The 16,896-nt window shown below is 43.5% G+C and overlaps 1 protein-coding gene across 1 annotated transcript in view; it reads left to right on the forward strand.

The window, feature by feature from the left end:
* Positions 1 to 3,338: 3,338 nt before the first annotated feature.
* LGR4 (leucine rich repeat containing G protein-coupled receptor 4) overlaps positions 3,339 to 16,896 on the forward strand; it is a 108,369-nt gene continuing 94,811 nt past the window's right edge. The window contains exon 1 of the mRNA XM_008003745.3: positions 3,339 to 4,045. Coding sequence (XP_008001936.1) covers positions 3,861 to 4,045 — 185 coding nt within the window. The 5' untranslated portion in view covers positions 3,339 to 3,860. The remainder of the gene's footprint in view (positions 4,046 to 16,896) is intronic.

The raw sequence follows: 16,896 nt of genomic DNA on the forward strand, positions 1-16,896 counted from the left end.
CTCTGCATATACTTGTTCAGGTTCTATGTTTATAAGAGTTCTCGGGTAAAGGGGTGATAGAAGGGAAGTCCAGCTTATCCACCAGTCAACAAGCCCTGTGTGCTCTGCACAAAGACACCAAGGCAAGCACCACTACGATAGGGTACTTTCTTCATGGCCCAAAAGCTCCATGCCACGTATACAGAGGGGTTGCAGCCCAGTTCTACTTTTTACCTAGCCTGTGGATGCTGCAAATTTACTTATCCCAAACCAGTGAAAACTTTTTTTTTCTTTTTTCTTTTTTTTTTTTTTGAGACGGAGTCTCGCTCTGTCGCCCAGGCTGGAGTGCAGTGGCCGATCTCAGCTCACTGCAAGCTCTGCCTCCCGGGTTTATGCCATTCTCCTGCCTCAGCCTCCCGAGTAGCTGGGACTACAGGCGCCCACCACCTCGCCTGGCTGGTTTTTTGTATTTTTTAGTGGAGACGGGGTTTCACCGCGTTAGCCAGGATGGTCTTGATCTCCTGACCTCGTGATCCGCCCGTCTCCGCCTCCCAAAGTGCTGGGATTACAGGCTTGAGCCACCGCGCCCGGTCAACCAGTGAAAACTTTAACAGGAACCAGTCTGTAAACAGAGACCATATTATTTTTTGCTTGCCATCAATTTTTATTTGATTTATTTCAGTATATTTTCAGTCCTTATGGTTTATTTAAGAGCTGATCATTTTTCTCTAGTTATCTGAGGTAGTATCTTAATCATTAGTTTTTTGTTTTTTGTCTTTATACTCTCTTGGGACATCTTATTCAAGAGATGGAGACTAATTGACCAATTTATCTTTAATGCAAAGCACACAAAATGTAGCAAATAAGAAATACAAACACTTTAATATATCGTATCTTTTCTGTTCCCTACCCAAGTCTTTTGTTCCTGATCTTTTATCTTCCTGGCTAAGTTGCAAATTTGAATCTTCCTTTCTTACATTTGTCATCTAACAGACAATAGGAATTTATTCTGTAGTAAAATCTGCATCTCTCCTTTTTTCAAAATCTGAAACTCTCCTTTCACCTAAGTTTTCAGCCATAAGACTTTATTATTTGAAGACAAAGAATAAAGTTCTCCAAGTGTGGTTCATGAATCACCTGTGTCACTTTCACTTGCTGTGCAAAAAAATGCTGGTTTCTGGGCCCCACTTAGGCCTACTAAATCATTCTCCATTTGTAATCAAGATTTGCATGTAAGCCAGGCTCCATGGCTCCTGACTGTAATCCCAGCACTTTGGGAGGCTGAGGCAGGTGGATCACTTGCGGTGAGGAGTTCAAGACCAGCCTGGCCAACATGAGAAACCCCGTCTCTAGTAAAAAAAAAAAAAAAAAAAAAAAAAAAAAAAAAAAAAAAAAAAAAAAGGTAGCTAAACACGGTGGTGGGCACCTGTAATCCCAGCTACTGGTGAGGCTGAGATAGGAGAATCACTTGAACCTGGAAGGTGGAGGTTGCAGTGAGCTAAACTGTGCCACTGGACACACTGAGACTCAGTCTCAAAAAAAAAAAAAAAAAGAGAGAGATCTTAAAGAACCGATTACAGAAACTAACTTTACAATTTCTTCCTTATTTCATTTGTTTATGAAATTTGCTAGAAAATAATGGAAATGATTTAGACGATGAAAGCCAACTTAGGGAAGGCTCCAAGAGCACCAGATTGGGAGCCAGGAGCCCAGGAGCTGTTCTGTGACGATGATGGGCAGAACACACTCTCTTGAGAGCCTCAGGTTTCTTATCTATAAAACCAGAGTTGTCCGGGGATCTTTAAGTTGTCTTTCAGCCCTACAGTGAGAGGAGGTATGTCATTCCTAAAACTTGAAATGAAGGCATATTAAACTCTCTAGCTTCTAGACATATTTACTGTATGTGACTTGTGTGTCCAACCTGACATTATCATTTAGATAAACTCCCAAATACAAAGATGATAGAAGTTTTTCATTTTAAACTTATAGGTCTGCATCAACCTGTTTCCATTGTTCTAAGTTTTATTTATATACGATGGCTAGTCAACTTTATATGATAATTATTTTTAAATCCTGCTTTTTTTGTTTTGTTTTGAGACGGAGTTTTGCTCTTGTTGCCCAGGCTGAGTGCAATGGCGCGATCTCCAGCTCACCGCAACCTCCACCTCCCGGGTTCAAGCAATTCTCCTGCCTCAGCCTCCCGAGTAGCTGGGATTACAGGCATCTGCCACCACACCCTGCTAATTTTGTATTTTTAGTAGAGATGGGGTTTCTCCATGTTGGTCAGGGTGGTCTAGAATTCCCAGCCTCAGGTGATCTGCCCGCCTCGGCCTCCCAAAGTGCTGGGATTACAGGCGTGAGCCACTGGGCTTGGCCCGGTGAATCCTGCTTGTTTTAATGTATTCATTAAAAATGTCTCCATTATAAAGTAAAACAATGCCACAGCAGAGAGCAAGAAAGGAAGTACCCCTAAAGCAGTAGTTGGTACAGATAATGTGGGGTCCACAGATTCGGTGGGGTCTATTAGGCCACAGGTACTCAAAATCCAGCAGAGGAGGGAATGCTGATAATTACCTAACACCAATGTTGCTGCCGGCTTCTCAGCCGTAGTCACCTCCCACTCAGATGTTTTGGAAATTGTCCAGTGTTCAGAAACATCATTTTCTCTGACCTTTACAACATTCCTGTGTTTCAGGATTTTAAAGTGTGTGCGAAAGGAGTCTGATTTGCAGTCACCAAAAACACCAAATACAGAGAGAGAACTGGGAGAATGAATTGCTAAGTAAGACTTAGCTACCAAATGCATATCAAGATAGGTGTAAAGATCCCAGGTGAAGTGACGCACTGGAGAGGGTACACTTTTAGCTTAGTGCATAGCTAAAATCCAAAGATGTGTGCCACATCGAGGGAAACTTTTTTCCTCCTCTTCAAAATCTTTTTTCCGTTTACAGAGCTCCAGACGTCCTCGCCCTTTGGAACAGCGGAGAGTCATTTGAAACTTAACTGAACGCTGGAGGGAAGTTCTACTTTCCAGGTCATCCAATTTAGGAGATCCAATTTCTGCGGAGGGAAGAAAAAGATGGCTGGGGGAGGGAAAAACTAGACCCCTTGTCCGCTTATCCTTCTACCTTCAATCCACAACCTGCCACACAAATCCAGCCAAGTCAGGGATTTTGCCTTGAACCACTACCACCACCACCACAACCACCACCACCTTGTCACTCACACTCGAGAAACACGCCCCTCTGGTCCTACTCTTGGCCAATGGCGGCTCTCTTCTCTGCATACTAATGAGCTCGAGATCTCCCCGGGCCAATGGCGCTCCGGGAGAAGGGGTAGTTTTGCATGTACCTAAGTGATTTGCATAAGCCAGCGGCCGGGGGCTTGGGAACCAGAGCGTGCAACCCTAGAAGGGAAAAGGACGGGAAGAGATTGATCCGCGGCGGGGAGAGAGCGAGCCAGAGTCTGGGTGTTTGTGCGAGAGCCGCGGCGGGGGCTGGGGCGAGTGGCCGGCATGGCTGAAGGCTGCGCTCTGCAACCTTGAAGAGCCGCTGCATTGGGAGGCCGGGGACAGGGAGGCGGGTGCGATGGCAGAGTGCGGCCCCCGCCGCTGCGCCGGGCCGGCCCTGCTGGCCTGAGCCGCCGGAGGAGCGGGGCTGCCTCTGCGCGTCCATGGAGCAGCGGGAAGGGCGAAACTCCGGAGCTCCGCGTCCCTGCGCCGCTGCGGCGGACTGCTGAAGGGGTCGAGCCCGCGCGGACCGCCGAGGAAGAGACCCCTGCCCCAGCCCGCAGGCCGGCTGCCCAGGGGCGAAGGGGGGCGTCGGAGGGCAGCGGAGCAAGCGGCGCCGCGGGAGAGGCCGGCGCGGGAGGCGGCCGCAGCAATGCCGGGCCCGCTGGGGCTGCTCTGCTTCCTCGCCCTGGGGCTGCTCGGCTCTGCCGGGCCCAGCGGCGCGGCGCCGCCTCTCTGCGCGGCGCCCTGCAGCTGCGACGGCGACCGTCGGGTGGACTGCTCCGGGAAGGGGCTGACGGCCGTGCCCGAGGGGCTCAGCGCCTTCACCCAAGCGCTGTGAGTGCGGGCGGCGGGGACGCGGGGGAGGGGGCCCAGCGGGGGGCGCCGCGGGGCGGAGCCAGGGGTCAGTCCCACCCCACCCCGCCCCGCCGCCGCCCGGGCCTGGGAAGGGGGTCCGCCGGTCACCTGCGTGCGGGCTGACTGGCACCCACTCCTGCGCCACGGGCTTTCCGCACTTTGCCAGTCCGTGTTCGAGCCAGCAGTAGCTTTCGTTCCCAGACTTTTTGGGCACAAGCACCCTCCCACCCCACCGCGCACACCCCCAACTCACAAGGGCATCTGGGGCCAAGGAGGAGGAAGGAATCTACACACGCTTGCCCCGGACAGCCTGTCCACGCGACCTTCCCTTCTCTTGCGGGCCCTCGCTCAGCTAGCAGGAGTTCCGCCACTGTCGGGGCTGAGGGCGCCGAGAACTTACTTGGTCTCAGTCTGCAGACTGAGGCACGTCTCGTGGGGAAGCACCTGGAGCCTCCAGGGTTCCAGCATGTGGGGAGAAGAAACACCTGTACCTCAGTCAGGGCGAATCTCCTTCCAATTTGGCCCCATCCAGGTAGTGCGTCCTGGCACCTACTTCCCCCCAGTTCCACTCGGGACTACCCCTCTAACGCCCAGGCTTCTGCAGCACGCAGAGGAGTCCGAGAAAACAAGGGAGAATTACAGGGTTCTCTTGGTGGACATGATGTTACCCAACAAGGTCTTTTAAAGAAGGAATGCTGACTTGAGGTGCAGGATGTTGGAAGAGAAGCAAGTTCCGGAGCATATGCTCAACCCAGGCTGCAAGGTAGCAGCCGGTTTCTAATGCACCTTCACGCAGCCAACAGATCTTTTCTTTTGAGCTGTCTGAGATCGAGAGACACTCAAATGTTTCAGACTTCCAAAATCTCCCTGTTCAAACGGGGACTTGAGAGCTTTAGATGTTCCCTTGAGAAAATAAGAGGAATCTGAACTAGGTTGTGAGGTGGTGGCAAAGGCCACGGATAGAGGAAGAGGGTGACTGAGGGCAGGGCTTGCGTGTTCTTATTGCTTCTTGTGTTGCGTGGCCAGCTGAATGCTTACATCAGGAGCAGTCAAAGAAACGTGTGAGAGAGGAAGGGATCCTGAGGGGCCCGAGGGTAGACGGAATTTCCTTTTACCTATTGTGGAAGGGACCTCTTAGAAACAGAAAGTTTTAAAGGACCCTGTGGAGAAATCTTTATGCAGGCAGGAGCATTGCTGTATTTCCAGGTCGGTGGTGGCAAAGGTGTTCTGCTTGCCCTCTCAGAATGGACTTTTAGTGAGCATCGAGGCCTGTTGTCTTGGAACCTGTTTCATTCTTTCACCTTCAGCCTTCCCCTCACCATTTGTTATTTTTCTTGTCTCAGGTTAGTTTTAGTTATGTATTTGAGGTTTTTTTTTTTTTTTTCAGTATAGTGAAGTTTAACTTACATTAAAAAACAAAAGTTAACTTTGCGGTGAAGAGCATTTTGTTCACAAAGTTACATTAAGTGGGAAAGTTTGAGCAGGAATGAATTGAATCAAGAGAAAGAAGACCTGTGGAGAGGAAATGGGGCTAATTTTTCCCCAAGTTCTCTACAAACGTTTAGGGAATTTGTGCAGAAAGAAAGGTCCCTCTACCTGAACCTCTTGCAAGGCTCTGCATAGAATAGAAAAGCACGATTTTACTATTTTGACTAGTTGTAAAGACCTTGTTTAGCAGATTCCTCACATTTTAGTGAGGAGACTTGTCCTATAAGGAAAAGGGCTGTTTTACATTAGTATCTAAAACCACAAAGAAATAATCACATTTTTATGGGAACATACTCCTCTCTCCAAAGCATATTCTGGTAGAACTCACTGAAGGTAGTGAAATGCTGTATCTTCAACTTTGGGCCTTAGAATAAGTTAGTGTTCATGGCTTAGGAAACAAAAATAATTGGTACCAGTCTAAATTGGAGTGCCTAAACTAGCATTATCTTAGCACTTTCTGAGCTTTGGTGGTGTGCAAATGTGTTTTATTTTCTTAGATTTGTGACCCATAGGTAGAGTGATTGTATATTCTGGTGACTCCTTATTTCTCCCTACTACTCATTTCACCCTCAAAAATATATATAACCACCCTCTCTAAAATGGTTTTCAAGAGCAGCATATTTGCGTTTTACTCATGGGGAAACTAGCTCATTCAGTGATTCTCAAAAGCCATGTATGAAGCGAGGCCAGTGCTGCAGGTCTGCACACTCCAGTCGATCGTATATAGGACATGTTGTGATCAGCTAGGGTCTTTTTCCAAGTACTTCCAGTCTCTTCTCCCATCGCAGCTTTACTTAGCTACAGTTACACATCAGGAGACTAGTTCCGTGGTCTCTAAGCGTTTGTTCACCTATTCTTAATTGCTGGAGCATGTGAACCAAAAACCTCTGTAGTTATACAGAAAATTACAATCATGAAAGTAGAAGTTAAAAAGATGAGACTATAATTACTAATCAGAGTTCTTCATTTTCTTCTCATTGCTCAATGGCTTGTCCTGGAGTAGTGCTTTCACCTCCCCTGGGGACAGGGGTGGAGGGTGCATTCCACTTTAGAGATCCTGGGACTGACAGAGCAGTGATTTTATTTTATTCAACTTGGGGTCCCCAGAGCCTGGTATATAGGAGGCACTTAAAAATGCTGGAGTGAATAAATAAGGATGCAAGGCCACACTGACAGCAGAACCATGGCATGGAATTCAGACACCATTCCTACAGGGGATTTTCAGATGCAACATTCTCAGCACTTAGCCTTTTGTCCAGATTTGAGAAGGTCCCAGAGAGAGAATACCTGCTTCTTCTCCTTGAGGCTCGTTGAAACTTGTTCAGTCTAACAGTGTCTATTTCCTGGTGAAAGCTGCTTTACTGGAGTCTGGGGACAGCGTCAGATGTAATCCTCAGTACTGTGAATGGGATTCCTGTGTTCACACCATTTGCTGCACCTGTAGTGACTATTTATGTTTTTGAACGACAGTGTTCAATCTTGTGTCACAATGGACTGACCTGTCACAATTTACCCTGAGGAGTGTTCAAGGCCGTAATCTTACTAATATTAAAATTCAAAAGTTTAATCAGAAGGATTCAAGGTTATTACCATATTTGTGGTAATAACTCAATCACCTACATTCCAAGATTGGAAGAAAGGGATGAAGTCATGGGGAGGGGAATGTGTATGTGAGTCCTCTCATTTGTGTGTTATTGCTATGGTGTTTGAGAAACGTAGACCTTGAGCACAAATTTGCACGTCCTAGGTTATGTTTGGCATATAGTTTTAAGATTAGCAAGGCTATTTCTGTGACTTCGTGAAGAAAGTGGTGGACCTGAGTACTTGATCACAGCCTTACTATGCCACTGAGTAATTGTATGGCCTTGGGCAAGTCATTCACTTTTTTTTCTTTCTTTTTTTTTGTGACAATTTCCTCATCTGAAAAATGAAGCAATTCACTGACAATTTCCTCATCTGAAAAGTGAAGCAATTGGATTCACTTGATCACCTCTAAGGCTGCTGCTTACTTCCAGAAGTTTTGTTTTGTTTTGTTTTGTTTTGTTTTGTTTTTGAGACGGAGTCTCGCTCTGTTGCCCCGGCTAGAGTGCAGTGGCCGGATCTCAGCTCACTGCAAGCTCCGCCTCCGGGTTTACGCCATTCTCCTGCCTCAGTCTCCCGTGTAGCTGGGACTACAGGCGCCCGCCACCTCGCCCGGCTAATTTTTTGTATTTTTAGTAGAGATGGGGTTTCACCGTGTTAGCCAGGATGATCTCGATCTCCTGACCTCGTGATCCGCCCGTCTCTGCCTCCCAAAGTGCTAGGATTACAGGCTTGAGCCACCACGCCCGGCCACTTCCAGAAGTTTTATGACTTTATATTTTTTATGCAATTTTAGGATGGCAAGGTGACAATAAGGTTATGATCCTCTCATAAAAGTATCGCAGGAGTAGCAGAATATCCTTTTAGTTGAACTCACACCAACCTGTTTATTACTTGGAGGGGTTCTTTGTGTTTAGAAGTGTGTGTTAGGAAATTTGCCATGGAGACTTGTTGCAGAATGCATGACTAGCTAAGGCACTCTGCTAGGGTAGAATAGCCTTGGTTGTTTCCTGTGGGTAGGCTTAACACTTGGAAAAGAAAATCACTCTGTTTCAGTAATTTGGATACTGTACAAAAAGTTACTCAACATCTTCACTTCCATATAATTAGTCATAATCTCTCAAACCTTCACAGTGTATGTATCCTGTACATGAGCAGGTTGTCCAGCTTTTTATATAGAATTGAGTTACCTGAAGGGCTTTAAAGTGTTTTTAAAGAATCTGCTTTTGGAAAGATCATCTCAGATTCTTCCCTAAGGTGTATTTTTTTTTTTTTTTCCACTACTCCAAGCACCTTTCTTCTTTTACTAATACCATTTGAAAGTATTTTTTTTTTACATATTTTCTGATATCTACTGTATATTCTCTGGCAGGTCAGGTTAGTAATCAGCGGCTACATGTTTGTATTTATTGATGGTAGAGTTTTGTCATCTTTTGATTTCTGAATTACAGAAATCAATTGTTGGCTTAGTTTGTGTTGTGTGTCTTTCTAGGGATGCATTAGTTTTATATACAAGTGAACTTTGTTCAAAACAAGAACGATGTATGAATATCTTTAAGTATAGGTCCTTTATTTTCTGAACTAGTGAACCATGGATTCTCTTTAAATATAAGCAAGGAAAAAATATTCTGCCAGGCATAGGGAGAGCTGGGTTCCAGATCTGTCAATAATTCACAGGAGTGACCTTGAATGAATCACATGCTTAACCCTTTAGGACCTTATTTTCCTCATCTGTAAAACAAGTCAACAACTCTTACTGCCAAAAGTTTTTTTTTTGTTGTTCTCTATTTAATTAAATTAATTAATTAATTAATTAATTTATTTTTTGAGATGGACTCTTGCTCTGTTGACCAGGCTGGAGTGCAGTGGCACAACCTCGGCTCACTGCAACCTCCGCCTCCCAGGTTCAAGCAATTCTCTGCCTCAGCCTCCCAAGTAGCTGGGATTACAGGCACCTGCCACCACACCTGGCTAATTTTTTTGTGTCTAGTAGAGTCGGGGTTTTACCATCTTGACCAGGCTGGTCTTGAATTCCTGACCTTGTGATCCACCGGTGTCGGCCTCCCAAAGTGCTGGGATTACAGGTATGAGCCATCATGCCCGGCCTTAATTTGATGTTTATACATTCTTTGGGTCCTCTGTATTGTCTTAAGTGAAGTATAGGTGTCTAAATTGTAGACTGTCTCACCTACCCAGGACAACTGGAACCAGTTGTCCAGTTCACCTGAAACATTTCCACTGAATGGGGAACTCATGCCTCACAGGCAAAAGTGTACTGGATATGACCTGAGCAATTCTTAAGACTTGAGGCCAGGCGTGGTGGCTCACGCCTGTAATCCCAACACTTTGGGAGGCCAAAGTGTGTAGATCCCTTGAAGTCAGGAGTTCAAGACCAGTCTGGCCAACATGGTGAAACCCCATCTCTACTTAAAATTTTAAAAGTTAGCTAGGCATGGTGGTGCACGCCTGTGGTCCCAGCTACTTGGGAGGATGAGGCAGGAGAATCTCTTGAACCCAGGAGGCAGAGGTTGCAGTGAACCGAGATTGTGCCACTGCACTCCAGCCTGGGCAACAGAGCGAGACTCCTCTCAAGAAAAAAAAAAGAAAGAGAGACATGAACCAGTAATTCCCTCACTTAGGGTTCCTTAAGGCTTATAGTAACCAATAATGTTTTATAATTTCCAGTCAAACTAAATGCTGTGCCGGTTATGGTATCATAAGTGATTTTTAATGTCCAGGCCCTTGGCTCTTAACGTTAGGATTGTAAGGTAACATTTGACAACTTAATCTCTTAGGAAAGATCAAAGTTCTGTATTAGTAGGTGGATCCAGGCAAGTTTAGGCATATTCTTGGCCTCTGTCTCTGTCAAGTCTATCTGTCAGCTTCTTATTTTAGTCATCTTTATAATAATGGAAAGTACTGGCAGCTTGCAAGTTTGGAGTTTGGTTTCTGGTCTCCTTGATGGTGCCTTTTATGCTCATTCTTCTAATCAATAAATAATGGTCATTTGACTAGATGATGGCTAATGCCTCTCTCTTTGCTTTGAATTTCTGTGAATCTGAGTAGAATATTAAGTAAAGTTGTAAGAATCATTTAGTAATTCATGGAAATATTTTTAAGACTGTCTCCCACCTTTTCTCTATTAAAAAATGATAAATATCTTTAAAAGTACAGTATTTGTTGGTATACTTGGGTTAAAAGTTAAAACCCTGCAAAATGTGCCTTTAACTCTGAAAAATAAAAGTAATGTAACTTAGAGTATTCTTTATAAGACAGCTTTGCTCTTTTAATGTTTTAAACTTGATCTCAAGGTTTTGGAGTAAGAAATATGTTACCCAGCTTGCTATTTAACCGTCCTGTGCGGCCTTCAAGTTGTTGGCAAGGTTAAAGCTTGTTTTCCTATATATAAAAGAATATGGATGACTTTTTTCTTTTTTTCCCCAACTTTGTTCGGTGAAGTGTGGTTTTTTAAAAGCTTGATTGAAGATGATAAAATGCGGTAATTGTAAATCCTGTCAGTGAAAAAAAAAAAAATCTAGGACATTTAGCAAATCAGTACTCTTACACAATGGCTAATTTGTCTGCCTCTCTTGACATTTCTTTTGTGCCTTTCAGCACCTGATGGTCACACTATATGCTAGGTGTCAACTCTATTGTCTACAATTGGGTGAGTTAAAAATTGAGTTTAGAAATCAGTCTTAGCATGAGACAGATCATGATTTTTAGCTCATGTACAGTTAATAACTTCTCAATTTTCCAAAGACTAACAAGTTAGTATTCAAACACCTCTTTTAAATTGCAAGATGTAATTGTGTGGTAGTATACTCTCAGTTCACTCACACATAGACAAATATTTGTTATTAAACTTTGTGTATGGCTGAGCTATTTTTAGCAAGATTTTTAAAGCATACTAAAATATTCTGTGTCGTGTCCAGGCAATTAAAACTCTGAATAATTGGGTTGGTTGATTTTAATCTCTAAAATGTGTTTTTTATACCATTACATATTTTAGTTGTCAAAAAAGCTCATTAGCCTGGTCTTTCCCCAACCACAAGATTTGGCATTATGCACCTCTTATTTTAGATGCAAGTGACTGAGGTTCAGTAATACCCTTGTAATAGTCCAGGTCCCAGAAATGAATATTTAAAAAATATATACTACTTAGCTTTCTGTCATGAAAGATCTTATGGGTAAGACATTGAACCACCCTCCTGTGGCAACATGTTGGTTCGTAAGTATATAAGCATATCCTTGTAAGGAAATGTAAACCATAGATATTTTGGGAGGCAGCTGGGCCAAGATTGGGTATACGTTTAGATCCCAGGCTGGCCTGCTATTTGTGCTAGTGAGAAAATGTGCAGAGGAAGCATATTTAATTTGTTACAAGACATTTAGTGGTTCTTTATTCTTTATATTTAATTTGTAATTAAGTATTCTGAATCAAGATAAGCCTTTTTAAAAGGCCATGTAAACCCCTTTAGCTGGTTGTATTTTCTAGATTTACACTAAGAGAATGTAGTTTTTTTTTTTTTTTTTCAAAGTTTTAAAAACAAAATTGACCCTTGAAAGAGTGAAAATCTCATTGTACCCTGGCAGCAAAGTATTTTTGGTATTTGAATCAGGATGTAGAACCCGATATCCAGAAAAAATAACAAGTAAGATTCTCTCTATCCCCTTATATTTTTAAAGTTCTATTTTGGGAAATTTTTCTTCCTAAGAAGAGTGACATAAATTTGGCAGGGAGATAGCTCCTTACCTTGGAGCTGTAATAGGCATAGCTAAGGAATGTGCCTGGGATTGCTTCAGGTCGCACTTCTCCACTCCCCTCAGGCTTTGAGGTTCCTTGTGTAGCTCTTAGTGTAAACAGCAGAGTCATTTAGTACAAGTGGTGACATCAAAACTCCCCTAAAGAGCTTTATTAGAGCTGTTTTCATGTGAGGGGTGATGAATTTTATAATTCTCACTCTTCAAGTGTCTGGTTTTGAAGTTGCTGAATGGGAGGTGTGTTTGCAAACTGGCGATCTCTTCTCTGAAACTCTAGGGAGTAAGGCGTGGGCTATACCATGGCTAACTTCCTGGTTTTTCCCATTTCCGTAAGGGATCAGCTTTATGCTTAGAAGCCCTTGAAGAAACCATAAGGGTCATATATGAAGGGCTTGGCAGACCAGATATTTTCAGGAGGGAGGAAACTCATGGTTGCCACTCCATTCTAGATTATCAGTCTTTTTCTGTGTGCAAACCATCTCAGAGAGCTGGATTTTTGCAGAATAATTCTCCAGAGAATGAGAGAACACTCTTGAGTAACTTAACAGGAACTCTTAGGCTAGCCTATCAACTCTTTTCTGTAGTAGGGGAGAGAAAGCAGATATGTTAACTGTGGACCTTCAGATTTCAGTTCGTGGAAACTGTTCATGTGCTCTTCAGCCTTCTGTTTTAGATACTAAATTAATCCAGTCTTTGCATATTTTAAATGTGATAATTGCTCTTTAGTTGCCCTTCAGGATCTCCTTCTCTCACACAAGTTGAAGTGTACACAGAATTCTTACATAATTTAATCTGAGTTCATGAGAAGGGAATATTAAATGAATTTAATACATTTCAAATATCTTTCTGTCCTGTTTTTGTTTTGTTTTGTTTTGTTTTGTTTTGTTTTGAGGTGGAGTTTCATTCCTGTTGCCCAGGCTGGAGTGCAGTGGCACGATCTCAGTTCACTGCAACCTCCGCCTCCTGGGTTTAAGTGATTCTCCAGCCTCAGCCTCCCAAGTAGCTGGGATTACAGGCACCTGCTACCACACTCGACTGATTTTTGTATTTTTAGTAGAGACAGGGTTTCACCATGTTGGCCAGGCTGCTCTCGAACTCCTGAGCTCAGGTAATCTGCCCGCCTCAGCCTCCCAAAGTGCTGGGATTACAGGTGTGAGCCACCGCGCCCAGCCAAGTGTCATGTTTTAAATATTCTACATTATAGGCTTATTAACTGATATTTAGCAGTTTATCATAATCTCGGTTTTCATCCCTTCTTTGCTATTTCTGCTATTTATTTCATTTGATTAATTTTTAAACATCTTAATGTTTTTCTACAAGGAAAAATTTTCTGGTTGGCCTTCCATTCTCCAAGTTCATTTTTAGTCCATGGTCATGTCATCTAGCTTTTTAAGTTACTATCAACTCCCCAGTCTTTTTATTTTTGAGACAGGATCTCACTGTGTCACCCAGGCTGAAGTGCAGTGGTGCAATCACGGCTCACTGCAGCCTTGACCTCCCAGGCTAAGGGCATCCTCATACCTCAGTCTCCGAAGTAGCTGGGACTACAGGTGAGCGCCACCTTGCCTGGCTAAGTTTTGTATTTTTTTTTCCTTTTTTAGAGACAGAGTCTCACCGTGTTGCCCAGGCTGGTCTCCAACTCCTGGGCTCAAGTGATCTGACTGCCTTGGCCTTCCAAAATGCTGGGATTACAGTTATGAGCCACTGTGCCAGGCCCTCAGGCTTCTTTTATAGGCGTATTTTTATGAATAGATTTTCAAAAATGGTTTGTTTTTTTCCTTTCTTCTTTTCTTTTTTTTTGAAGAGTCTGACACAGGACATGAAGACCTCTGAGTTCAGAAAGGCATTGTAGAGCTTGGGCAAGTCACTTAACCACTTTGGACTTAGCATTTCCCTTGTGCAAGAAGAGGGAGCTTGCATTATCTTTAGGGTTGCACCAAGGAAACGCTTCAGCATGACTTTTTTTTTTTGAGACAGAGTCTCGCTCAGTCGCCCGGGCTGGAGTGCAGTGGCGCCATCTTGGCTCACTGCAAGCTCCACCTCCTGGGTTTTACACCGTTCTCCTGCCTCAGCCTCCCCAGTAGCTGGGACTACAGGCGTCCGCCACCACGCCCAGCTAATTTTTTGTATTTTTAGTAGAGACAGGGTTTCACCGTGTTAGCCAGGATGGTCTCGATCTCCTGACCTCGTGATCCGCCCACCTCGGCCTCCCAAAGTGCTGGGATTACAGGCGTGAGCCACCGCACCTGGCCTCAGCATGACTTTTTTGAGTGACACCGAGTGAAAACTCAATTTGTTGTCATTTCTTGTGGGAGTGACTAAGCCGTTGTGTGTGTGTTATAACAGTGACTTAAAATTCTAACCCTGTTTCTTTGGTTCTTTGAATATATATCAGGTTCAAAGCCCATAGACTTCACAGGTGAGCCACTGTGCTAATGGAAAAAGGCTACTCATCTGGTGGATTTTTTGTGCAAAAATCCATAAAGACCCTGGTAGAGAAACAGTAGTACATCTGATTTTATAAATATACCTTCTTGTAGATGGTGCTACTTTCCTCTAACAAGAAAGCCTTATGGAGGAGAGGTACGGTTTATCTGGAGGAGGGGGCTCAAGGGAAATCTTACATTTTTTGCCTGGGTCTCTGTGACTTGTTGCTGCTTTCCTGAGATGGCTGGTCAAGTAGAAAGTGCTGTCCTAACAGGCGAATGTAGGGTTTCTCTTCAGAGCAAATGGGTGTGTGATAGCCCATCCTTTAAAGACAGTGTCAATGTGATCTGTAGATACTGACTTTCTACTTCCAGACTTTGTGACAATGAGGACTTTCGTTAAAAATCCTAACTCAGTGGCTGGGGGCAGTGGTTCACACCTATAATCCCAGCACTTTGGGAGGCCAAGGCGGGTAGATTACCTGAAGTCAGGCGTTCAAGACCAGCCAGGCCAATGTGGTGAAACCCTGTCTCTACTAAAAATACAAAAAAGAAGTTAGCTTGGCATGGCAATGGGCGCCTGTAGTCCCAGCTACTTGGGAGACTGAGGCAGGAGAATTGCTTGAATCCGGGAGGCGGAGGTTGCAGTGAGTCAAGATCCAGTCTGGACGACACAGTGAGATTCTATCTCAAAAAAAAAAAAATCCCAACTCAGTCTTTGGGAACCTTCATGCCAATGAGAGCCCACTGTAGTTTTTCAGATCACTTTCTTTCCATGTGGACGTAAGGAGCAGGGGTGTCCAATCTTTTGGCTTCCCTGGGCCACATTGGAAGAAAAATTGTCTTTGGCCACACATAAATTATACTAACAGTAACGATAGTTGATGAGCTAAAAAAAAAAAAAAAAAAAAAAAAAAAAGTGCAGAAAAATCTCATAATGTTTTTAGAAAGTTTATGAATTTGTGTTGTGCTGCATTCAAAGCTGTCCTAGGCTGCATGTGGCCTGTGGGCTGTGGGTTGGACAAGCTTGATGTAGAAGATGGGTAAGATTTACTTATCATGGACAATTTGGCTGCATTCTTATTTTTCACATCACTTTGTTCTAGAAATATGCAGATTACAAAAGAACTTTTTAAGTATTTTGAAAATATTTCTTTTATGATTTTACTGGTTATTGGATACCTGTGTGTTTTTTATTTTTATTTTTTTAATTTATGGAGATAGGTTCTCATTTTGCTGTCCAGGTTGGCCTCGAACTCCTGGCCTCAAACGATCCACTCTGAAAGTGCTGGGATTACAGGTGTGAGCCAGCGTGCTCCAAAGTTTTTTTTTTTTTTACATTTGAGATTAATACTTGGTTTTGTGGCTAAAGAAAAGCTTATTATCTTAAAAGTAAATTTAAAACTAAAATCCTTTCTTTAAAGTATTACATATTTTTAAAAAGTTATATGACATTCTTAAGCACAGTTAAATCTTTCTCAGAAACTTTAAAAACTTCTCTGAGTTTTGATTCAGACCTGATTTGAACATGAATTATAAAGCCAGAATGGTAGCTAACATATGCGGTAGCACTCACAACCTATTTAGATTGAGTGTTTCAAATACAGTTGTGCATTTTCTACCCTGGGTCTCTTTCTTAAAAAAAAAAAAAAAAAAAAAAGTTTGAGATGTTTTTCCCATTACCATCTTGACATCTGCCTGGTTACACATGAATAGCTTGACCCAGTCCCTCAGCAGGGAGACTACCGTGGCCTTGCTTTCAATAGCCATGTCACTGACAAAGAAAACATATGGAATATTTCATTCCTATCCTTCACACACAGAGTCTGGGGCTGTGAGGGCATGCAGCAGAATGCTTCATACTTCATGGTAGGCTGGCAAATCTGTGCACAAACCACAGGCTCTGTTGTTAGTAATCAAACTGTGTTTTCCAGAGCCTCATTATATTCTGTGGAAAGAAAATCCCTTGTTTTGGATAAATCAATTTCTAATATCAATTTGAATTAACTTAGGATGGCCTGCTTCCATAATGGGTTTTCTACCTAATCATGTATTTCACCAAAGGGCATTTGGGTATTGCTGTCCCACATTTGATATGTGGTGTGTGTTGGGATCACAGATGCTTGAATTCCCAGTAGGATAGACCTTGAAGACTGCCTGCCTTTATGTTTATCTTCTTGTCAGTCCACAGAAAGAGATCAATTGATCATTGTCCTGCTAGCCAAACACTGCTGCAATGACCTTTAAAAGTTTTGTTGCATATAGTACTAGCCTTCTACTTGGGGGCTCGGTTTCAGCTCAGCTAGCATTGAGGACTTTTGTCTGTGGCATCTAAATCTATAGTATTGAGGCTCATCAGCAGGTGTGATAGGAGATGGTCAAGAACATGAAATTGAAGAGTAAGTTAATTCCTGTCTTTCTCAGCTCTTATTCTTTTGTTTGAGACGGAGTCTTGTTCTGTTGCCCAGGCTTAAGCATAGTGGCACCATCTTGGCTCACTGCAGCCTCTGCCTCCCAGTTCAAGTGATTCTCGTGCTTCAGCCTCTCAAGTAGCTGGGACCACAGGCACAT

Source organism: Chlorocebus sabaeus, chromosome 1, assembly GCF_047675955.1.
Source record: "Chlorocebus sabaeus isolate Y175 chromosome 1, mChlSab1.0.hap1, whole genome shotgun sequence".
Classification (NCBI taxonomy): Eukaryota; Metazoa; Chordata; class Mammalia; order Primates; family Cercopithecidae; genus Chlorocebus; species Chlorocebus sabaeus.